The sequence below is a fragment of the Mobula birostris genome, chromosome 10, assembly GCF_030028105.1.
Source record: "Mobula birostris isolate sMobBir1 chromosome 10, sMobBir1.hap1, whole genome shotgun sequence".
NCBI classification, from domain to species: domain Eukaryota; kingdom Metazoa; phylum Chordata; class Chondrichthyes; order Myliobatiformes; family Myliobatidae; genus Mobula; species Mobula birostris.
In genome coordinates, this window is record NC_092379.1 from 14,957,262 (window position 1) to 14,981,956 (window position 24,695).

Here is a 24,695-nt window from a genome sequence, read left to right on the forward strand (position 1 = left end):
CATAGTGTTCATTTTCAAGATCATAAGCGAGACCAAGAGGAGAGTTCAGGCAGACATTTCCCTGGTTGGTAAGGCTACGTACAGGGAGCATCGCTTAAACATTGGGGAGTATCCTTTGGAGGATAGAGTCTGGGATTCCCAATCAGAGTCAGGTTTAATATCACCGGCATATTTTTGTGAAATTTGCTGTTCTGTGGCAGCAGTACATTGCAATACGTAATAAACTGAATTTTTAAAAAAAGGCATCCGTTAGTCTTGCGAGACCATGGATCTGTGCCTGGAAAGTCTTCACTCTCTCGGGCGCAGGCCTGGGCAAGGTTGTATGGAAGACCAGCAGTTGCCCATGCTGCAAGTCTCCCCTCTCCACGACACCGATGTTGTCCAAGGGAAGGGCATTAGGACCCATACAGCTTGGCACCGGTGTCGTCGCAGAGCGATGTGTGGTTAAGTGCCTTGCTCAAGGACACAACACGCTGCCTTGGCTGGGGCTCGAACTCACGACCTTCAGATTGCTAGTCGAATGCCTTAACCACTTGGCCACGTGCCCACTAAACTGAATTACAGTGAGAAATATATATATAGGTACATTAAAAAAGTTAAATTACTACAGAAAAAAAAGTTGAGGTAGTGCTCGCGGGTTCGATGCCCATTCAGAAATCAGATGGCAGAGGGGAAGAAGCTGTTCCTGAATCGTTGAGCGTGTGTCTTCAGGCTCCTGTACCACCTCCTTGGTAACATTGAGAACAAGGCTTGCCTTGGGTGATGGGAGTCCTTAATGATGGATACTGCCTCCTTGAGGCATCGCTCCTTGAAGATGTCCTGGATGCTGGGGAGATATTGCCCATGATGGAGCTGACTGAGTTTACAACTTCCTGCTGCTTATTTCGATCCTGTGCAGTAGCACCCACCCCCCCCCCAATACTAGACAGTGAAGTAGCCAGTTAGAATGCTCTCCACAGCACATCTGTAGAAATTTATGACTGTCTTTGGTGACATACCAAATCTCCTCAAACTACCAGCGAAATAGCCTCTGTCGTGCCGCCGTTGTAGCTGCTTTGGTCGATAGGTTGGGCCCAGGACAGATCCTCAGAGATGCTGACACCCAGGAACTTGAAACTGGCAAAGTCCAGGGGCACAATCCAGACTCAAACCCTCTTCTGTAAATGGCAGTTGTTGCTGAATGTGTTAAATCTGAGGCGGATGCATATTTGTGAACAGCTGTGGAATTAGTCAGAGATCAGACATGATCCCACAGAATGTGAGCTGGTTCTAAAACCGTAAGACATGACCCATTCCATCATGGATCAAATATTATCCTTCTCAATCCCGTCGGCAATTCCTTTCCTCCCGCAGATGCTGCACGACCCGTTGATTTCTTCTGGCATATTGTTTGTAGCTGCCATTCTTCAACGTGAGATACAGTGTTGGAAAGTGTATGGTTATGCACTTTGGCAGAAGAAATAAATGGCCAGACTATTATTTAAATAGGGAGAGAATTCAATGTTCTGAGATGCAACGGGACTTGGGAGTCCTTGTGCAGGATACCCTTAAGGTTAACCTCCAGGTTGAGTCAGTGGTGAAGAAGGCGAATGCAATGTTGGCAATCATTTCTAGAGGAATAGAGTATAGGAGCAGGGATGTGATGTTGAGGCTCTATAAGGCGCTGGTGAGACCTCACTTGGAGTACTGTGGGCAGTTTTGGTCTCCTTATTTAAGAAAGGATGTGCTGACGTTGGAGAGGGTACAGAGAAGATTCACTAGAATGATTCCGGGAATGAGAGGGTTAACATATGAGGAACGTTTGTCTGCTCTTGGACTGTATTCCTTGGAGTTTAGAAGAATGAGCGGGGACCTCATAGAAACATTTTGAATGTTGAAAGGCATGGACAGAGTGGATGTGGCAAAATTGTTTCCCATGATGGGGGAGTCTAGTACGAGAGGGCATGACTTAAGGATTGAAGGGCGCCCATTCAGAACAGAAATGCGAAGAATTTTTTTTAGCCAGAGGGTGGTGAATCTATGGAATTTGTTGCCACGGGCGGCAGTGGAAGCCAAGTCATTGGATGTATTTAAGGCAGAGATTGATAGGTACCTGAGTAGCCAGGGCATCAAAGGTTATGGTGAGAAGGCGGGAGAGTGGGGCTAAATGGGAGAATGGATCAGCTCATGATGAAATGGCGGAGCAGACTCGATGGGCCGAATAGCCGACTTCTGCTCCTTTGTCTTATGGCCTTATGATGAGGAGTGAGTGAGCTGGGCTGCATGGAGCACTTGTAGTTCCACAACCTTGCCCTTGTACCATGCCTAATCTGTTAATTCATAGATTTACATCTAATTTAATGAAAGTATATATTTGCATTTAATTCATTGCTAATCTGAAGTGTGAAACTTCTATGCATAGATAGATGTGTGGTGGAGAGTATATTGACTGGCTGCATCAGGGCCTGGTATGGAAACACCAATGCCCTTGAATGGAAAACCCTACGAAAAGTAGTGGATACAGCCCAGTCCATCACGGGTAAAGCCCTCCAGATCCATTGAGCACATCTACATGGAGTGCTGTCACATCCATCATCAGGAACCCCCACCACCCAGGTCACGCTCTCTTCTCACTGACCCTCCCTGGAATCTTCAGCACTTACCCACTCGGCCCATCTGAGGGGCAATCCCACCCAGGCCATGCTCTCTTCTCGTTGCTGCCATCAGGTGGAAGGTACAGGAGCCTCAGGACTCATGACACCAGGTTCAGGAACAGATATTACCCCTCAACCATCAGGCTCTTGAACCAAAGGGGGTAACTTCACTCAACTTTGCTTGTACAATTACTTGTTCCCACAATCTATGGGCTCACTTTCAAGGACTCTTTATCTCATGCTCTTGATATTTATTGTTTATTTATTTTTGTATTTGCACAGTTTGTTTTCTGTCCTCTCCTTGAACGCCCAAGTTGGGTGGTCTTTCATTGATTCTGTTACAGTTATTATTCTATAGATTTCTATAGATAGAGAATCTCAGGGTTGCATATGGTGACATATATGTACTTCGGTAATAAATTTACTTTGAATCTTTTGAATACCTGAAGAAAAAACCTGCAGTCATATTAAAGTAAAATGCAAAATGTTAGAAACACGCGGCAGGTCAGGCAGCGTCTGTGGAGAAAGAGTAACAGCTCCTTCTTCAGGTTGAGGATCCTTTGGCAAAACTGGGAAGGAAAGGTCTCTGACTCAAAACGTTGGCACTGTTCTCACAGACTGCCAGATGAGCCTCACCTGAGTGTTTCCAGCATTTTCCGCAGGTGCGATGTTTATGAAGCTCTCTGATCTGGGGAAGACATTATAGACCGGGCTTTACTGACTTGAACAGTGTTTGAAGAGGTTTCCCTGCGCCACCTTGTGACTGTGTGGTGACATGGCAGCTTGATGTCACAATGTGCTCTGCTGTTGCTAGGTGACACAACGCAAGGGTCCACATGTTTGGCTGGGGTTGGCGTGCGCAAACCAGTAGAGGATTCCCCCCGCACAGGATCCGGTTTCTAATCTGAGCAGCAAACACAAGAAAAGCTGCCAGAAATCCAAAGTAACACACGCAATACGCTGGAGGGACTTGGCAGGCCAGGCAGCATCTATGGAGAAGAATAAGCAGTCGACGTTTTAGGTTGAAGGCCCTCCTTCAGGACTTGTTGTTTGGAGGAAGTCTGTTACCGTGGTAGTTTCAGAACTGGAGCACAGCTTAAATACTCAGCCTGACACGTATCCTCAGTTGATGCCGGCAACTCCAGCAGTGTCCTTTCTCCTGGCCTTTCTGTTCATCGTCGTCGTCATCATTAGGTGCCAGGTCGAATGACATGGGCAATCATGGTCTATGAACATGTTTACGCTTGGCAAATTCAACAGAAGTGAAATTCGAAGTTAAATTCGAATTTCATGATATATGCCGGTGATATTAAACCAGATTCTGGTTCTGAAGTGGTTTGCCATTGTCGTCTTCTGGGCAGTGTCTTCACAAGGCAGGTGACCCCCCCCCCCCCCCCCAGCCATTATCAACACTCTTCAGAGGTTGTCTGCCTGGTGTCAGTGGTCGCATAACCAGGATTTGTGATATGCCCTGGCTGCTCATACGACCATCCACCACCTGCTCCCGTGGCTTTAGGTGACCCTGATCTGGGGGCTAAGTAGGTGCTACACCTTGCCCAAAGGTGAACTGCCCTAGTGGAGGGAAGGAATGCCTTACACCTCCTTTGGTAGAGACATAGCTCCACCCCGTCTTTCTGTTAGGGGGGTAAAAACAAATCAGTTGATAGCAGTAGGTCAGAAGTCCAGAGACTTGAATGCAATCTAGGCTGTTTCCACAGAAAAAGGGGGTGCTGCACTACTGAAGGTGCAGAGAGAAAAATCCAATTCTGTTTTAATTGTCATTCAGTCATACATGAATACAGCCAAATGAAACAGCGTTACTCCGGGACCAAGGTACAAAACACAACACCAACAGTCACACACAGCACAAAGCACACATAGTGCAAACACGATAACAAGCATAGAACATAGAATAGTACAGCACAGTACAGGCCCTTCTGCCCACAATGTTGTGCCGACCCTCAAACCCTGCCCCCCATATAAGCCCCCACCTTAAATTCCTCCATATACCTATCTAGTAGTCTCTTAAACTTCACTAGTGTATCTGCCTCCACCACTGACTCAGGCAGTGCATTCCACGCACCAACCACTCTGAGTAAAAAACCTTCCTCTAATATCCCCCTTGAACTTCCCACCCCTTACCTTAAAGCCATGTCCTCTTGTATTGAGCAGTGGTACCCTGGGGAAGAGGCGCTGGCTATCCACTCTATCTATTCCTCTTATTATCTTGTACACCTCTATCATGTCTCCTCTCATCCTCCTTCTCTCCATAGAGTAAAGCCCTAGCTCCCCTAATCTCTGATCATAATGCACACTCTCTAAACCAGGCAGCATCCTGGTAAATCTCCTCTGTACCCTTTCCAATGCTTCCACATCCTTCCTATAGTGAGGCGACCAGAACTGGATACAGTACTCCAAGTGTGGCCTAACCAGAGTTTTATAGAGCTGCATCATTACATCGCGACTCTTAAACTCTATCCCTCAACTTATGAAAGCTAATACCCCATAAGCTTTCTTAACTACCCTATCCACCTAAAGCTCTCAGTAAGGTATAGCCAAACAAAAAAAAAAAAATCCAGAACGAGCCATGAATGCTGCAGAAATCTGCAGTGGACTACAAAAGAGCTTGTCTTCTCTCGAGCGAGGGGCAGCCTAGATGCTGTACCACACTCCCCTCGGTGGAGCGCACCGGTTCCCTTGTCTCTGTCCTGGTGGCTGTAAGCAGGCGACGCCGTGACTTGAGGCCAAGTCCTCGCGCACATGAGATGGCAAGCACGTATAGGGTAGCAATAGAATACAACCACACAAAAAACAATGGTCCAGACCTTGATTCTGTGAATGCAGAAAGCCACAGTAGTGCTTCCACAAAACACGCTTGCAGTCTCACGCTCCACTGCTCTGTTGAAGGTGCCGCGAGTGAGCGAGCCCAGTGGATTTTTGGAACAATCTGGTCACCATCACTGAAAATAAATCTGGAATCAAATTGTATCGATTACTGTGGTTTGACATCCCCAGCTTCTGTGGTGGGGCGGGGGGGGCGGATTTGGATGGTGTTTGTGGGATCAGTAGTCCAGGGTTCTGGACAGTGGCTCAGTAAGTTGACCACTGTTCTCAAAGTAACGTTAGCAAATTTGCTGATGACACAAAGCTGGGTGGCAGTGTGAAATGTGAGGAGGATGTTATGAGAATGCAGGGTGACTTGGACAGGCTGGGTGAGTGGGCAGATGCATGGCAGATGCAGTTTAATGTGGATAACTGTGAGGTTATCCACTTTGGTGGCAAGAACGGGAAGGCAGATTATTATCTAAATGGAGCCAAGTTAGGAAAAGGGGAAGCACAACGAGATCTAGGTGTTCTAGTACATCAGTCACTGAAAGGAAGCATGCAGGTACAGCAGGCAGTGAAGAAAGCTAATGGCATGCTGGCCTTCATAACAAGGGGAATTGAGTATAAGAGCAAAGAGGTCCTTCTGCAGCTGTACAGGGCCCTGGTGAGACTACACCTGGGGTACTGTGTGCAGTTTTGGTCTCCAAATTTGAGGAAGGACATTCTTGCTATTGAGGAAGTGCAACATAGGTTCACAAGGTTAATTCCCGGGATGGCGGGACTGTCATATGTCGAAAGATTGGAGCGACTGGGCTTGTATACTCTGGAATTTAGAAGGCTGAGAGGGGATCTTATTGAAACATATAAGATTATTAAGGGATTGGACACGCTGGAGGCAGGAAGCATGTTCCCACTGATGGATGAGTCCAGAACCAGAGGCCACAGTTTAAGAATAAGGGGTAGGCCATTTAGAACGGAGTTGAGGAAAAACTTTTTCACCCAGAAAGTGGTGGATGTATGAAATGCTCTGACCCAGAAGGCTGTGGAGGCCAAGTCTCTGGATGCTTTCAAGAAAGAAATGGATAGAGCTCTTAAAGATAGCGGAATCAAAGGTTATGGGGATAAGGCAGGAACTGGATACTGATTGTGGATGATCAGCCATGATCACAGTGAATGGCGGTGCTGGCTCAAAGGGCCGAATAGCCTATTGTCTAAATCAGTGGGACAAGGGATTGACCACAGCGGCCAAACATTGATATGCCATTGGGTGACCATCACACTGAAGTGCACAGGGCCCCAATAAATAGATGTAGGGAGGTTGTTTCCCCAACTAAAGAGTCTGGAGCCAGTGGTCACAGCTTCGGAATAAGGGCGAAACACGCAAAATGCTGGAGGAACTCAGTGGGTCTGGCAACATCTATGGAAATGAATGAACAGTCAGCGTTTCGGGCTGAGACCCTTCAGGTCTTGGCGGGGGGTGGGGAGAGATCAGAAGTCAGAGCAAGAAGATGGGGGGGAGGGGAGGAAGAAGTACAAGATGGTGATGGGTGAAACTGGGAGAGCAGGGGGAGGTGAAGTAAAGAGCTGGGAAGTTGATTGGTGAAAGAGGTAAAGGGCTGGAGAAGGGGGAGTACGATAGGATGGGATAGAAGGCCATGGAAGAAAGGAAAGGGGAAGGAGCACCAGAGAGAGGCTTTAGGGAGAGAAGGATATAAAGTAAGAGAAGGAACAGGAATGGTGAAGGAGAGAGGGGGCAATTACCAAAAGTTTGAGAAACTTCATGCGATTGGGTTGGAGGCTACCCAGGTGGAATATAAGGTGTTGTTCCTGCAGCCTGAGTGTGGCCTCATTGAGGCTGTAGAGGAGGTCATGGACTGGCATGTCAGAATGGGAATAGGAAGTGGATCGAAATGGGTGGCCACCAGGAGCTCCTGCTTTTTCTGGCGGACGGAGTGTAGGTGCTCGGCGAAGCGGTCTCCCAGTCTATGTTGGGGCTCACTGATATACAGTAGATGACCCCAACAGACTCGCAGGTGAAGTGTCACTGTTTGGGACCCTGAATGGTAGTGAGGGAGGTGGTGTAGGGGCAAGTGTAGCACTTGTTCTGCTTGCAAAGGTAAATACTAGGAGGGAGATCAGTGGGGAGGGACCCCTGTGGAAAGTGGGGGGGGGGGAGGAATGTGGTGGTGGTATCCTGTTGGAGATGGCAGAAGTTACGGAGAATTATGTGCTGAACGCAGAGGCTAGTGGGGTGGTAGGGGAGGACAAGAGGAACCCTATCCTTGGTGGGGTGAGGGCAGCATTGATGGTGGAGGAAGGAAAGGCCCTTTCTTTGAAGAAGGAAGACCTCTCCTTCATTCTGGAATGAAAAGCATCTCACTGAGAGCAGAGGCAGTGGAGTCGGAGGAAGAGAGAGAAGGGGATGGTATTGTTTTCAAGTAACAGGTTGGGAAGGGGTATAGTCTAGGCAGCTGTGAGAATCAGTGGGATTGTAAAAGATATCAATAGATAAACTGTCTCCAGAGAGATTGAGAAACGGGAGGGAGGTGTCGGAAATGGGCCACCACCAAACACACTCGTTCCCCCACTTTCTGCTTTCCGCAGGGATCGCTCCCTATGCGACTCCCTTGTCCATTTGTCCCTCCCCACTGATCTCCCTCCTGGCACTGATCCTTGCAAGCGGAACAAGTGCTACACCTGTCCCTACACCTCCTCCCTCACGACCATTCAGGGCCCTAAACAGTCCTAACTGGTGAGGCGACGCTTCACCTGTGAGTCTGTTGGACCTATCTACTGTACCCAGTGCTCCCGTTGTGGCCTCCTGTATATCGGTGAAACCCGACGTAGATGGGGAGACCGCTTTGCTGAGCACCTACGTCAGAGAAAGCGGGATCTTCCGCTTCACAAGTACCGTATGCCTTTATTGCCTTATTACAGAGCCGCTGACAGTCAATGGCCTCCTCTGCCGCGATGAGGCCACACTCAGGTTGGAGGAGCAACACCTTGTATTCCGTTTTGGTAGCCTCCAACCTGATGGCACGAACCCTGATTTCTCGATCTTCTGGTAATTGCCCACCTCCCCTTAACCATTCTCCTTTCCCATTTCCCTCTCTCACCTTATCTCCTTACCTGCCCCATCACCTCCCCACCCCGTTCGCTTTCTTCCATGGCCTTCTGTCCTCTCCTATCAGATTCTCCCTTCTCCAGCCCCTTATCTCTTTCACCAATCGACTTCCCAGCTCTTTACTTCACCCTTCCCCCTCTCCCGGTTTCACCCATCACCTACTGCCTTGTATTTCTTCCTCCCCTCCACCAACTTTTTACTCTGACTGCTTGATGAAGTTCTCAACCTGAAACGTCGACAGTTTACTCTTTTCCATAGATGCTGCCTGGCCTGCTGAGTTCCTCCAGCATTCTGGGTCTGGGTGTGTTGCTCTGGATTTCCAGTATCCGCAGATTTTCTCTTGTTTGTGTCCAACTCCCTGTCTGAGGCTGTGGATTGTCCATGTCCCACCATGTCCAGGTTTATCATCAGTCACATATGTCATGAAATTTGTTTTATTTTGCAACAGCAGTACAGTTCAAAACATAAAATTACTACAGTACCGTGTAAAAGTCTTAGGCACCTTAGCTATATATGTGTGACTAAAGCTTTTGCACAATATTGTATCAACCTCCGCTTTAAATACACCCACTGAAGCCCTCAACCTCCGTCTGTGGCAGTGATTTCCACAGATTCACCATCTCAACCTGGGGTCCGTGGACCCCCTTGCTTAATGGTGTTGGTCCGTGGCTTAAAAAAGTTTGGGACCCCCCGCTCTAGATAAAGAATTTCCTCCTGGTCTCAATTGTTAAGAGACAATCTTCTCTTCTGAGGCTGTATCCTCTAGTTCTAACATGATGGGAAACATCCTGTCCTCGGAAGTCTGGACATTAAGGGAATTGAACGATCTGGATTTAGGACAAGTAAGGCTGGGGATCTGTTGTAAAATTAATGAAGGGCTGGGTGTGCTGGTGTTCCTGATTCCTGTGTTCTTCTGCCCCCCTGATTCTGTGACATTGATTTCAGTGTTTCTGGGCTCGGAGCTGCAGGCGGCAAGGCTGCTTCGCTCCAAGCAGTCCCCGCAGGAACGGCAGCAGGCGCAGAAGGAGGCCGGCAGCGGTGACGAGGTCTCCAGAGAGCTGCGGGCTCTCTGCCAAGCGCTGGGCATGGCTGGACCCGCGGCAGATGCTTCTATGGCAGCGCTCTTCGGGGACCTGGAACTGAAAGTAAGGAGGCTGGGATATGGTGGCTCCGCTGCCCTCGCAGTGTGGATATACAAAGCCACGCAGTGAGTTAAACACCTTCTGGAAAGCCTCCCGAGACGGAAGCTTCCTTCAGGGTTTTTATTGAGATCTTACTTGTGAGACTGCAGAAAGTTAAGTAAAATGTTAAATTCGAAACAGAATTGTCACCTGAGTATACTAATACTGCTGATTATTCTCCTAACCGGTGAATCACTCTGGTTTCGTCTTGGGAAGACAATCTCCGGCCCCACCAAACGTGTAAGATTGAGGCGCGAGCCCACCCCAAACCCCCCCCCGCACCGTTTGTGTGGATGCTGTGTAATTCATTACCCTCTTACAAATAAGTGCCACAAAATAACAGAGAGCAGCACACCGCGTACAATTAAAAGATTTAGCTTTATAATTCTAAATTTGACTAAAGGGTTAGTAAAGAAGGAACAAAAAGAAGAAAAGGACCCATTTTAATGAAACAGTGTAACGTGCACAAGTTGGAGCTCACGGTTGTCCCCAAGTCACCGATCGTCCTTCGATCTCCCCGGGCTTCGTCGTATCATGGTCCTGCTCCGGGTTGAATCCTACAACCTCTCCTCTCCGGCGTCTTCCCTCTTCATCTCTCTCTGACAAAAGCCCCAGGCCCAACCTTAGTGTCCCTCACCAGAGAAGCCTCCCCTTAGTCCGACCATCCTAACTGGAACGGCACACGGTTCTCCTCTCTCCCCTCTTCAACAGCAACCCAAACATGAGCTGGAAACAAGCAGCTTGCACAGAACTGCACAAAATGAAATCCAGAACAGCATAACGGCAAAAAATATGAACCAGGACATTACACCGGTTAACCAAGGTGATACACACAGGCAACACTCTATAACGGGGGTCCACAGACCCCTTGCTTAATGGTTTCGGTCCATGGCATTTTAAGAAAAAATAGTTTGGAGCTGCTGCTTTATAACTATACCACAAAACAAGATTAAAGTCGTGGTGCATTGATACCTTAATAATAATAAACAATAAGTATCATACTTCAAAATCTAGTAAAGGTTTACCAATATTAACAAAACTTAAGATTCTAGCCTCCAAGAGGACCCCAACCTTGTCGTGGAGTTTGGAGGCTTGCGTGCTTCAATGACCCGGAGAGCGATGTTGGCTGGAGTCAGGGCTTTGTGCTTTGGCTCCTGGTAGGGTCACCCATGTCAAACAGGTCAAAGGGCAGAGGCCAGACTAAGAGTGGTCCACCGGTCTTCCAGGTTCGGGGGTTTAGCTCAGGGTTAACAACCCTGACTAGTAAAACAAAATTGTTACGGAAACAGCAATGAAGAATCCTTCTACATCTGAGTGTGACGGTATTCCTGAGTCTCCACCCGGGACTTGCATGACTGACAGTAGTGAAAACTGAGGGGAAGCTACTGACGTGATTAAGAATGGTCTGTACACCGCCAGAGATGGGAGACCTTCATTGCTGCCCTATGGGATGAGAAAGAATAATAGTTCGGCACAGATTAGATGGGTGAATAAGAAGAAAAACCAACACTGGAGGAATTCGGGCACCTATGGAGGGAAATAAACAGCCGACATTTCGGCCCGACACCCTTCATCAGATCCGATGCTGAGTTCCTCTGATGTTTTGTGTTTTATTATTTCACAGCTAGTGTCAACAGAAATGCTTATTCCGCCCTTCCGGCCTCCTCTGGTCTGAGAGCTGTGCTGTGTCCCAGTCTTCCTGCTCGGAGTGCTGTTGGCCTTGCGCTGACTGTCCGCGTCTGGCCATTTCACTCCGATCGGCAGCTGCCGAGGGCGCCTTGGCTCATAGCGAGCAAAGTCAAAGTCAGCAAGGGCAGCCTGTTCAGTGGGCGCGTTTTCACTGTAACCGCCTGCCGAAGCCGGTGGGTCCCCGGCAAGTGCAGTGTTGTGAGGGATTGCTACACTTGGCAGGACACTTGGTTGTGTGGAGGAGCAGAGGGATCTCGGGGTACATGTCCACAGATCCCTGAAAGTTGCCTCACAGGTAGATAGGGTAGCTAAGAAAGCTTATGGAGTGTCAGCTTTCATAAGTCGAGGGATAGAGTTTAAGAGTCGCGAGGTAATGATGCAGCTCTATAAAACTTTGGTTAGGCCACACCTGGAGTACTGTGTCCAGTTCTGGTCACCTCACTATAGGAAGGATGTGGAAGCATTGGAAAGGGTACAGAGGAGATTTACCAGGATGCTGCCTGGTTTAGAGAGTATGCATTATGGTCAGAGATTAAGGGAGCTAGGGCTTTACTCTTTGGAGAGAAGGAGATGAGAGGAGACATGATAGAGGTGTACAAGATAATAAGAGGAATAGATAGAGCGGATAGCCAGTGCCTCTTCCCCAGGGCACCACTGCTCAATACAAAAGGACATGGCTTTAAGGTAAGGGGTGGGAAGTTCAGGGGAGATATTAGAGGAAGGTTTTTCACTCAGAGAGTGGTTGGTGCGTGGAATGCACTGCCTGAGTCAGTGGTGGAGGCAGATACACTCGTGAAACTTATGAGACTACTAGACAGGTATATGGAGGAATTTAAGGTGGGGGGTTATATGGAAGGCTGGGATTGAGGGTTGGCACAACAATGTGGGCCGAAGGGCCTGTGCTGTGCTGTATTATTCTATACTTCTATACACCAAACACCGAGCCAAACTTGGTGTCCAGCGCAGAGCAAAGTTCAGAGAACATTTATCATCTAAGTATATACAAGTCACCGTTTACAACCCTGAGATTCCTTTTCTCATTAAATCCATAGAATAGTAACCATAACAGAATCAATGTAAGACCGCACTGACTTGGTGTTTAACCAGTGTGCAAAATACAGCAAGTGGCAAGTATGAAAGGAAAGAAATATTAATAAATAATCATTAGATATTGAGAACAGCGATGCATTCACCGGGCAGGCTAATAGTGGATTTGCCCAGTAAGTCTCTGCTCTGGGAGTAGAATTTGTGTCGTGTGTAGTCTTCTCTCAGATGTAGAGAATTTAAGCTGCACATATGTACGCATTTTACCGGGTTGGGGATTGGGATAAATCTCTCCTTTAGAGTTTAACCCCCGCCCCCTTTCACTTCCACATTTCAGATCCGGGACATCAGTTCCAGTCTGCCGGAGGATGCGGTGGGGAACCCCTTGCTGACCAGGAGCCTGGAGTCTGGCCAATGGGTAAAGACGCCGTAACTATTTGATGCCGAGATGTGTTGCGAACCGTTTACTGCCCCCACTCTGAAGGTTTCTCATTCCGCCCCCCCATCCCGCCCCGAGCCCCCGTTTTTGTCAGCTTGGCCCGGTAGCGCAGAGGGGGCCTTTGCGAGATGACTTCCGGGTGGTGTGATTGGTCCCACTTTACTCCCTGACCTAGGGTGTTTGAGGAGGTGCACTCTGAAAGGGGGGCCTTCCATTCTGAGTCCCGACCCCCGGCCACTTGTCAGACTCCCACTAACCGGAGGGGGAGGCTCTGTGGTAACTGAGTGACCCGGTGGAGATCAGACTTTTGGCAAAGGAGATCTTGTGGCATGGGGCAGCAGGTTCCCAGTGCCCTGCCGCCTCCTGATTATCGGGGCGGCGCGGTAGCGTAGTGGTCAGCACGACGCTTCACAGTACCGGCGACCAGCATTCAATTCCCGCCACTGCCTGTAAGGAGTTTGTATACGTTCTCCCCGTGACCGCGTGGGGTCCTCCCACGGTCCAAAGATTGGTGGGTTAATTGGTCATTGCAAGTTGTCCTGTGATCAGGTTAGGATTAAATCGGGGGTTTGCTGGGACAGAGAGGCCTGTTCCGCGCTGTACCTCGATAAGTAAATACGGCCGGAAACCAGCTGGCTGAGCTGAGCTCAGATACGTTTGCTCTCAGGAGAGCTGCTCTCCATCGGTGCAAACAGGGAGAACCGTTACCTCGAAGTGCGGCACGCTTCATGAAGTGACGGTGGGGTGAGGAGTACTGAGAGATCCAGGAGCACAAAACCCTCGTGACCCTAATCCCTAGTTGGGGTGTGGCTGACACCACCAGGGTCGGTAGTCCTTGGAGAGGCTGGTGGGGACCTCCCTTTGTTCTGTTGCTCGTCAGGGTGTCCCAGCTCTCGTACCTGCTCTGACTGCACAGGCAGCTAGCGCGTTGTAAAACATAAATCTGGGTGGCAGGATAATATTGGGTGAGTCGGGCGCTCTCTCCCCCCCCCCCCCCCACACTTTAAGGCAGATCAGCGGGAAAGTAGACCGTCGTACATCTCCTTAACCACCGGCTTTCCGTTTCCCAGGAGCGCCTGGAGGAGATCCATCAAGCCATGTGCGTGGAGTACGAGAGCCGCCGGCAGATGCTGATCACTCGTCTGGACGTGACGGTGCAGTCGTTCCACTGGTCGGAGCGCGCACAGGTCTGCATTCTCACGGGCCGCGTGAAAGGAGCAATGGCCGGCTGGCGGAGTGGCTGCCAGCTGGAAATGGCACTACCCATAGTTGTTTTTTTGAGGGTGAGGTAGAGTTACAGAACCTTTGGCCATTACAGCACAGAAACAGGCCCTTCGACCCATCTAGTCTGTGCCTGACTTCTAGTCTCTGACCTCTTTTTCCACATCAGATTCAAGGGTCTTGGCCCGAAACGTCGACTGTTTACTCTTTTCCATAGATGCTGGCCGGCCTGCTGAGTTCCTCCAGCACTTTGTGTGTGCAGCGTTATTCTATGCCGGCTTGGTTTTCTGCCCTAGTCCCACTAACCCATACCCAGATCCTAGCTCTCCATGCCCCTCTCTCATCGACGCAACTATCCAAACTTCTCTAAAATGTTTCAATTGAATCCACCTCCGCCACTTTCGCTAGCATCTGGTTTCGCACTCTGAGTGAAGAAGTTCTCCCTCAAGTTGCCCATAAATATTTCACCTTTCACCCTCAACCTATGACCTCGAGGGAGCGGCTGGCGACAGGATCACGTGATCTGCTGGTGTATGATGGGACTGGTTCCATCTCAGTGTTCATTGAACTCATTTGGGAAGTTCAATGTATCAGGATTGCAGATTCTGAGGGAGGCCGTTTGATCTGTCAAATCCATGCTGGCTCCTTGCACAAGTGATCCAGCTATCCCAAGTCCCTGTTCATTTCCCAATAGACCGGCATTCTTTTTCCTTTCATGAGCTGCAGGTTGAGTTGCTGGTGAGGAAGGCAAATGAGACGTTAGCGTTCATTTTGAGAGGACTAGAATGTAAAAGCAAGGAAGTAACGTTGAGGCTTTATAAGGTACCGGTGAGGCCTCACTTGGAATATTGTGATCAGTTCTGGGCCCTTTATCTAAGAAAGGGTGTGCTGAAACTGGAAAGTTTTTAAAGGAGGTTCATGAGAATGATTCCAGGTTTGGAAGGACTATCATTTGTTGGCTCTGGGCCTCTATTTACTGGAATTCTGAAGAATGAGGGGTGACCTCTTTGAAACCTATTGAAAGGTCTTGATAGAGTGGATGTGGGGAGGGTGCTTCCTATGGTGGGGGAGTCTAAGACCAGAGGGGACAGCCTCAGAATAGTGGGGCGTTCGTTTAGAACGGAGATGAGGAATTTCTTTAGCCCAGGGTGGTGAATCTGTGGAATTTGTTGCCACAGGCAGCTGTGGAGGCCAAGTCTTTTGGGTATGTTTAAGGCAGAGGTGGATAGATTCTTGATTAGTCATAGTTGTGACTTGCAGAACCTTGCAACCAACTGGTGCATGTTGAAAGCAGCTAGGAACCGTTACAGATTAACTGTGTTATTCTTCTGACTGAACATCTTTGGTTGGGAGAACTCTCATATGTTCATTGTGGAAGTTTGTCCCAACAGTTGTGCCTCAGTGGGAGGGAGTCTCACCTCTGAATTGGTGTTGTGGGTTCATATGGCTTCCCGGAGACTCAGTTGGGAAATCCTGGTAGGTTCCCCAGTACTGTATTGGAAGATTAGGGAGAAGGTTCTTGGGAAACTGAAAGGTCTGAAGTTAGATAAGTTACTTGGACCAGATGGTTAACACTCCAGGGCTCTGAAAGGGGTGGCTAAGGAGATTGTATAGGCATTAGTAATGATCTTTCAAGAATCAATGGTCCTGGAGGACTGGAAAATTGCAAAAGTCACTCTACTCTTCAAGAAGGGAGAGAGGCCAAAGAAAGGAAACTATAGGCCAGTTAGTCTGATCTTAGTGATTGAGAAGATGTTGGAGACTATTATTAAGGATGAGGTCTCAGGGTACTTGGAGCACATGATAAAATAGGCCATAGTCAGCATGGTTTCCTCAGGGGAAAATCTTGCCTGACAAATCTGTTGGAATGCTTTGAAGAATTAACAAGCAGGATAGACAATGAAGAATTGATGGATGTTGTGTACTTGGATTTTCAGAAGGACTTTGACAAGGTGGCACATTTGAGGCTGCTTAACAAGTTATTACAGGACAGATTCTGGCATGGATAAAGCAGTGGCTGATTGGCAGGAGGCAAAGAGTGGGAATAAAGGGAGCCTTTTCTGGTTGGCTGCTGGTGACTAGTGGTGTTCCACAGGGGTCAGTGTGGGGACTGAATCTTTTTATGTTACATGCCAATGATGTCGATGATGGAATTGATGTCTTTGTGGCCGAGTTTGTGGATGATGCGAAGATAGGTGGTGGGGTAGGTAATTTTGAGGAAGGAGAGAGGCTACAGAGGGACTTGGACAGACTAGGAGACTGGGTAAAGAAGTGGCAGATGGAATACAGTGTTGGGAAGTCTATGGTCATGCACTTCGGTAGAAGAAATAAAAGCGTAGGCTATTTTCTAAATGGAGAGTAATTTCAAAAATCTTGAGGTGCAGAGGGACTTGGGAGTCCTTGTCCAGGATTTCCTAAAGCTTAACTTGCAGGTTGAGTCAGTTGACCATGATGATAAGTCATTTACCAGCTTGTGTGGTTGAGTTACTGGATGACAATCTAAAGTCAGGATTAGAGGGAAGTATTCGGGAAATTTGAATTAAAACAGTTAAATGGGACTGATAAAAGAAGGAATTGGAACAAATGTGGGTAATAATGACAGACACATCATCGTCCTAAAAGCCATCTCTTTCAAGATGTCCTTCAGAGAAGGAAGTTTGTCGCCTTTGCCCAGTTAGGCCTACACATGACTGCAGAGTGACCGATGTAGAATGGGATTGTATGGGCTGGCACAATGTTGTGGGCCGAAGGGCCCTCACTGTGCTTCTCCCATTCTATGTTGACAAACGAGGTTCGTCAGCCACAATTGGCAGCTCATCTGAGATAAGGAAAACTGATCTTAAACCTCCACTGCCTTGCGGCTATACCTACTCATGAGGAAGGCTTTGGGAGTAAACCCGGAGGGTAAAATCCGGAGCTGGAGTCCCTGAAGCAGTCCTACACTGAGTTCAATGCTGACTGACAACTCCTGTGACACTGCTGGTGCCAAACTGTATCAGTCTCTGCCGTTCCTTTGGGTTCAGGGGAGCCAGCTACATGGGCAGTAGCTTGCTCTCCATATCATACTGCCCTGGCTTGCGTTTTGACTTGCATACCAAACGTAGTCAGCTGGCGTGCAGCGTCCATGGTCGACCTCGACCAGTGGAGGGCCCCCTCGCACTGAATGTTGTTCCACAAGTGAAATAATCACAGCCGTGGCTATTTCACAGCGTGTAGCTTGACGAACGTGGACACCATCAGGGGCAGGTCCATAGAGGAGGTTGTTGGCAGGGAAAGCAAATGCAATGTTAGCATTCGTTTGTAGGTATAAAAGCGAGGATGTAATGCCGAGGCTTTCTAAAGGGTGGTCTCATTGAAACCTATCGAATGTTGAAAGGCCTTGATCGTGTGGATGTGGAGAGGATGGTGGGGGAGTCTAAGACCAGAGGACACTGCCTCAGAATAGGGGTCCGTCTTTTTAGAATGGAGATGAAGAGGAATTTCTTTAGCCAGGGAGTAGAGTTCATTGCCACAGGCGGCTATGGAGGCCTAGCCATTGGATATCTTTAAGGGAGAGGTAGATCAATTTTTGATTGGTCAGGGCATGAAAGGATATGGGGAGAAGGCAGGAGATTGGGGCTGAGAGGAAAAATGGATCAGCCATGATGAAATGGCAGAGCAGACTCGATGGGCCAAATGGCCTAATTCTGCTCCTATGTCTTATGGTCTTAGGAGGCATTGGTCAGATCGCACTTGGCGTACTGTGAACAGTTTTGGGTTCCTTTTGTGCTGGCATTGGAGAGGATCCAGAGGAGGTTCATGAGAATGATCCCGGGGATGAAAGGGTTAATGTATCAGGAGCATTGGATGGTCTGGGCCTGTGCTCGCTGGAATTTAGCCGAATGAGGGGGGAATCTCATTGAAACCTATTGAAGATTGAAAGGCCTAGATGAGTGGATGTAGAGATGTTTACAAAAGTTGGGGAGCCTAAGACCAGAGAGCTCAGCCTCAGAATAAAAGGACTGTCCCTTTAGAACAGGAGTGAGGAGGAATTTCTTTAGGGAGAGGGTGTTGAATCTGTGCAATTTAATGCCACAAAGTGGCTGTAGAGGGAATGTCGTTGGGTGTTTTTAAAGTGGAGGTTGATAGTTTCTTGATTAGTCAGGATGTCAAAGGTTATGAGGAGAAGGCAAGAGAATAGAGTTGAGAGGGATAATAAATCTGCCAGTACAGACTGGATGGGTTGAATGGCCTATTCTGCTGCAACGTCTTATGGTATCAGGGCAAAAAACTGAATCCAGCGTTGTTAAGTGAGCCACTGGGGAGGTATCACCATGGCAACCTGTGCGTCAGTTAACTGCGCCTCCCGGAGATCTGGGCCATGTTGGGTTAAATTTTTATTCCTGTTTCAGCAACATGGAGCGGCAATGGTTCGTCTGTACAAGCCTCTGAGGGACGGCCTGTGCTCCCGGCCTAGTGTGACACTCGCCCTCCTACTATCTGCGCGGGAGGACCTCTCCATAATCACCAAGACCACCAGCCAGAGCAGTCGGGAGAAAACAGCCTGTGCTGTCAACAAGGTGAGAGGCAGGGTCCCGCGGGGAGGCTGGTGGAGGAAGGGATTCAGTCCGGCATGGGACTGGGAGCAGGGGATGGCAACGATGGAGGGACAGGGTGAGAGAAACACTGCCGGGGTCTGGGACAATGTCAGCAGTGTGGTAGGGACTGCTGCACTGGGGTACTGTAGTCTTCCTGCTGAGTGTTGGCAAAGAGTAGACAGATCAAAAAAGGACCTTTCCCAGCATTTATGACGAATAAACTCTTCTCAGGCTTCCAGCTGGGTACAAATATCAATGATAACCAACGTTTCAATGACAAACTCTGCCATCTTCTTCAGGGATGATGACGAGGTATGTCTAGTCCGGTGGTATTTATACCCCCATCGTCCATCCCTCCTGGTTGGTTACTCCTCATCCAATCTGGTTTCCGTTCTCCCAACTCGTTTACAATCGAATTCTAGTTTGTTCTTTGTTTTTGTTAAAATTCTTTTCCTCTAGTTTTATTTCAATGGCTTCCTCTACCAGTTGGTCCCAAAAGCCATTGGCGCAGCTCGACGGGACGCACGGTGGAAACCCACATCAGGGAGCGCAGGTGGTGTACCCATTTGGGTTACCCGGAGAAATTGGCGGCAGCAGAATACTGCATTTGCAATGGCCATAGGATTGACTTCGATGGTATTAAACTACCGTGCCGTGCCATTGGCTTTTGGGACCGCCTGGTAAAGAAAGCCATTGATATAAAACTAGAGTTAAAGAATTTTAACAAAGATGAAGGTCTCATTCTAAGTAAGAGGTGGAATTTGATTGTAAACGAGGTGGGAGAGCAGAAACCTGATTGGTTAGTCCTCATCCAATCAGGAGGGATGGACGATGGGGGTATAGATACCATCGGTCTAGACATATCAAGGCATTGTCCCTGATGAAGATGGCAGAGTTTGTCATTGTAACTGATAGCCCGAGAAGAGTTTATGAGCAAACAGATCCTTTCCTCTTGGTTGAAGGGGTAGTCGAGCCCATGGTGGGCAAAGGAAACCTTCAAAGAACATCTAAGTCAGCCTGAAGAAACTCAGCATTGCACCTAAAAGCTGGGAAGACATGGTACTCAATAGATGGGCCCGGAGTAAATCTGCCCAAGAGGGAGCTGCGCTACATGAGAGAGATCTCCGCTGTGCCGCTGAGAAAGGAGAGATTGAACAACCAAAACACCCAGCCGCTAGCCCCCGCTACCACTTAATCTTACCGATACTGCACCATAGTATGTGGATTCAGATCAGCCTCTACAGCAACCTGAGGTCCGACTGGTACACAACCCCTTAGGGCAGGATTTCCTACCCGTCTTTATGCCGTTTATCCTTACCTTTAATTGAGGGGTCCTGGCACCCCAGGTTGGGAACCCCTACTTCAGGAGAACATCACACTCGACCCGAGGTATCACACTATACTCTGTGCAAAAAAAGCTGCACTGTGTGGCTAGGAAGTTCATGGCTTTTATTAATCGAAGTATTGAGTATAAGAGCTGGAATGTTATGATGAGGTTGCATAAGGCATTGGTGAGGCCGAATCTGGACTATTGTGTTCAGTTTTGGTCACCAAATTACAGGAAGGATATAAATAAGGTTGAAAGAGTGCAGAGAAGGTTTACAAGGATGTTGCCGGGACTTGAGAAACTCAGTTACAGAGAAAGGTTGAATAGGTTAGGACTTTATTCCCTGGAGCGTAGAAGAATGAGGGGAGATTTGATAGAGGTATATAAAATTATGATGGGTATAGATAGAGTGAATGCAAGCAGGCTTTTTCCACTGAGGCAAGGGGAGAAAAAAACCAGAGGACATGGGTTAAGGGTGAGGGGAGAAAAGTTTAAAGGGAACATTGGGGGGGCTTCTTCACACAGAGAGCAGTGGGAGTATGGAATGAGCTGCCAGACGAGGTGGTAAATGCGGGTTCTTTTTTAACATTTAAGAATAAATTGGACAGATACATGGATGGGAGGTGTATGGAGGGATATGGTCCGTGTGCAGGTCATTGGGACTAGGCAGAAAATGGTTCGGCACAGCCAAGAAGGGCCAAAGGGCCTGTTTCTGTGCTGTAGTTTCTATGGTTCTATGGACTGGAGATCAGACTTGCCACTAGGAGGCGCACAACTCTCCCCATTGCTGTCGGTCCCTGTAACCTGGTCCCAGCATATCGATGCAGCTGCCAAGAAGGCAGGACTGGCTACGTTTCATCAGGAGCTTGAGGAGGTTTAGTGTGTCACCTAAGGCCCTAGCAGACCTCTGCAGATGTACCGTGCAGAGCACTCTAACTGGCTGCGTCACCGTCTGGTACGGCAGGGCTACTGCACGAGATCGAAGCAATCTGCAGAGAGTTGTAAAATCGGTCAGCTCCATCACAGGCACTAGCCTCCACGGTATCCAAGAGATCTTCAAGGAGCATTCCCTCAAAAAGGCAGCACCATCATTAAGGACCCCCCGCCACCCAGGATGTGCCCTCTTCTCACTGTTACATCGGGAAGGAGGTACAGAAGCCTGAAGGCACACACTCAGCGATTCAGGAACAGCTTCTTCCCCTCTGCCATCCAATTTCTGAATGGACATTGAACCCATGAACACTACCTCTTGATTTTTAAAAAAAAATTGTTTTCGCACTACCTATTTAATTTAACTATTTAATATATATATTTACTGTAATTCTGTTTTTTTGTTCTATATTATCATGTAATGAGTGGCCACTCAGCAATCTTGTCTTTTGAGTGAAGCTGTTCGACAGAACCGTTCCCCAGGCAGTGCCAGGTCTCACTGAAATCGAGGAGGCCGCACCAGGAACGCCGGGTGCAATAGGTGACCCTGACAGACGTCGCCTCGCTTGGAAGGACGGTTTGGAGCCCTGAATGGTGATGAGGGAGGAGGTGTACAGGCAGGCGTAGCAATCGTCTCCGTTCCAAAGGATGTGCCAGGAGGATAGTCAGGGGTGGATGGAACGAATGGACGGGAGAGTCATTTTGATAGCGATCCCTGCGGAAAGCAGAGGGATGGAGAGAAAGGCTGGTGTGCTTGGTGGTAGGGTCCCGTTGGAAATGGCAGAAGTTTTGGAGTATGATGTGCTGGATATGGAGGCTTTTGGGGTAGTAGGTAAGAACAAGGGGAACTCCATCCCTGCTATGATGGGGTGAGGGCAATAAATGAAGGAATTGTGGATGAGGGCAGCACTGATGGCAGTCAAAGGGAAACCCTGTTTTCTGAGATAAAGAACATCTTGCATGTTCTAGAACGGATAGATCAGTAAACAGTCTTTCTCCGGAGATGGAGACCAAGATCAAGAAAGGGAAGGGACAAGTCAGAGATAGACCAAGTAAATTTGAGGACTGGGTTGAAGTTGGAGGTAGCGTTGATGATTTGCTGAGCTCAGCATGGGTGCAGGAAGCAGCGTCAATGCAGTGGAGAAAGAGTTTGGAGAGCGTTACCGGGGTAGGCTTGGAACAGGGCTGTCCCATGAAGCCGATGAAGAGATGGGCATAGCTGGGGCCTGTTGGCTACCCTTTGGTTTGGAAGGAGCCAAAAGAGAAATTGTTGAGGTTGAGGATCAGTTCTGCCAGATAGAGGAGGGATGTGGTTCATTCAATCCTGAGGGAAGGGTCTTGGCCCAAAACATTGATTTATTCCTCTCCAGAGATGCTGCCTGACTTGCTGAGTTCCTCCAGTGTTGTTCAAGATTTCCGGCATCTGCAGAGTCTCCTGTGTCAACAGACGTCACATTGTGTTGTGTGCAGTCTCAAATTACCTGCTGTGCTTTGTACATTAAATCAGCAGCTGACCAGTAGTTTTTGTTGTATTGTGCTTTGGAAAAGCCTTGGGATGTGCAAAGAGGGACATAAATACAAGTCTCTGTTGGTACTGAGGAGATGGTGATGACACTCCCCATCCCTGTCACCGGCCCTGGACTAAGGTCGTAAAATTCCCAGTGTTCATGTGAAAATGTCTCCTGTTGCTTCTCTTCCCAGATCCTGATGGGCCCCGTGCCGGATCGCGGGGGGAGGCCTGGTGAGATCGAGCCGCCGATGGTCAGGTGGGAGAGCAGGAGGAGTGGGAGCGGAGGGAGAAAGGAGAAGCGGAGGGGTAAAGGGCGGCGGCACTAAGGCAGCTCCCCCGGAGAGCCCCGTGACCAGGCGTGCGAGGGTCTCGCGGGCTCCTTGCGGAAAGTTCTACAGCACTCCCGGCGACCGGGGTTTCCCGTCTCCGTGTTGGCGCGAGGTCCGCAGAGCAGGCTGGCTGGATTGACGTCTTCGTACGGGGCAAAGGTGTCGATCGGTGCCCGTGGACTCCTCCGTCTCGCAAAATTTCAGCAGGTCCAGTAAAGGGAGAATGCCACTGGCTTGTTGGAAAAGCACCGAGGCACAGGTGAAGTGTGGCTCGAACATCAGCTGCTCCCACCGCTGGCTCGTCGGAAGTACGCTTGCGAGCAGTGAGGAAAAGAGGCATGACTGTGTGTACTGTGCATGGCCTAAGTTGTAGAGCTGCTGGAATGAGGAACAGCCTTCCTTTGTGTTTGTGTGTTGGGGGGGAAAGATGTTTGGTGGGGAGAGAGTGTTATGTTTATATACAGAGGGAGAACCTCTGGGTGGTGATGTGAGCCATTTCTGGCACTAATCCTGGTTGCTGTTGCCCACGGTTTATGCTCTAGATGTATTTTTGTGAAGGTCCCTCCCTCAACCAGAGCTTAGTTGAGGAGAGAATGGTTCGCAAAGTTTCCGTTTTGTAAAAGAAAAAAAGATTTTTTTTTGGGTGGGGGTTGGTATTTGCTGGGAATCAATGTTGTGATGACAAAGAGTTTATTTTTAATTAGAAATAAAACCAAATGTTCCCCAGTTCTCAGTAGTTTTCTTTTGGAAGGCGAGATACCACACTTCTGATTTACAGAATCTGAGGGGTATAGATGGGGTAACTGCAAGCAGGTTTTTCCCTCTGAGGTTGGGTGAGACAAGGTCATGGGTTAAGGGTGAAAGGTGAAATGTTTAAGGGAACATCAGGTGCTATTCCAGTAGCCCAATCACATTGGGAGTGAGACAGGAGGCATCCCACAGTTCCGCGAGTGGGACTTTTAAAAGGAGTACTCGCTCGCAGGCTTTGTGTTTTCTGATGACCCAATCAAATAGTGATTGATTAGTAAGGGCAAATAAAAACAAGGTCGAGACCAGCAGAGCGGCCATTGTTGGAGTGGGCCAGTGTTAAGAATGAGGAGGATTTAGCTCATCGGGGTTCGGTGAGGAACAGGCTTCCGTGAGGTACATATCTAGTAAGTTTTGGTCATCTTCGTTCTTCAGTGGATGGGACAGTGAGGGCGGCTCCAGGGGCTGTCCTGTTCTCTTTGTGGGAGATGTGGGGAACCTGGGAGACCAAGAGCCTCCCGGAAAACCACGCACAAAGTGCACCAAGCTGCAGCTCCTCCGAGAACGCATTTAGGAACTGGAGGTGCAGCTCGATGACTTTCAGCTCATGCGGGGAAACTGAGGAGAAGATGGGAGCTAGAGGCAGGTGGCCACCCCTGAATTGCATGAGACAGGTATCTGAGTGACTGTCAGGAGAGAGAACGGAAATGGGCAGTTAGAGCAGAGTACCCCTGTGGCCGTCCCCCTCAACAAGCCTAACACTGTTGGGGGGAGTGAGCTACCGGGGGGGGGGGGGGGGGATCTTCAGCGACTGGGTCTCTGGCACTGAATCTGATACTGTGGCTCAGAAGGGAAGGGGGAAAAGAGAAAAGGCACTAGTGTTAAGGGATTCCATAGTTTGACATGAGATTTTGTGGACGCAGTAGAGACACCCACAGGGTGTGTCACCTTCCTGGTGCCAGGGTCAGGGCTGTCCCATATTGAGTCCACCACTTTGGGGGGGGGGGGGGGAAGGTGAGCAGCTAGAAGTCTTGGTGCATATCGTGGGTAGGAAAAGGGAGGGGATCCTGAAGAGAGAATTTAAAAGGAGGACCTCCAGGGTAGTAGTCTCTGGATTG

General features: G+C 48.8%; 1 protein-coding gene across 1 annotated transcript in view; it reads left to right on the top strand.

Annotated features, from left to right (window-relative positions):
• The window catches only part of LOC140203838 (protein FAM98A-like), a 28,150-nt gene extending 4,444 nt beyond the window's left edge, over nucleotides 1-23,706 (top strand). Inside the window, exons 4-8 of the mRNA XM_072269958.1 lie at nucleotides 9,529-9,728; nucleotides 12,835-12,915; nucleotides 14,007-14,123; nucleotides 18,549-18,716; nucleotides 22,693-23,706. Of these exons, the coding sequence (XP_072126059.1) occupies nucleotides 9,529-9,728; nucleotides 12,835-12,915; nucleotides 14,007-14,123; nucleotides 18,549-18,716; nucleotides 22,693-22,827 (701 nt within the window). The 3' untranslated portion in view covers nucleotides 22,828-23,706. The remainder of the gene's footprint in view (nucleotides 1-9,528; nucleotides 9,729-12,834; nucleotides 12,916-14,006; nucleotides 14,124-18,548; nucleotides 18,717-22,692) is intronic.
• The last annotated feature ends 989 nt before the right edge of the window (nucleotides 23,707-24,695 follow it).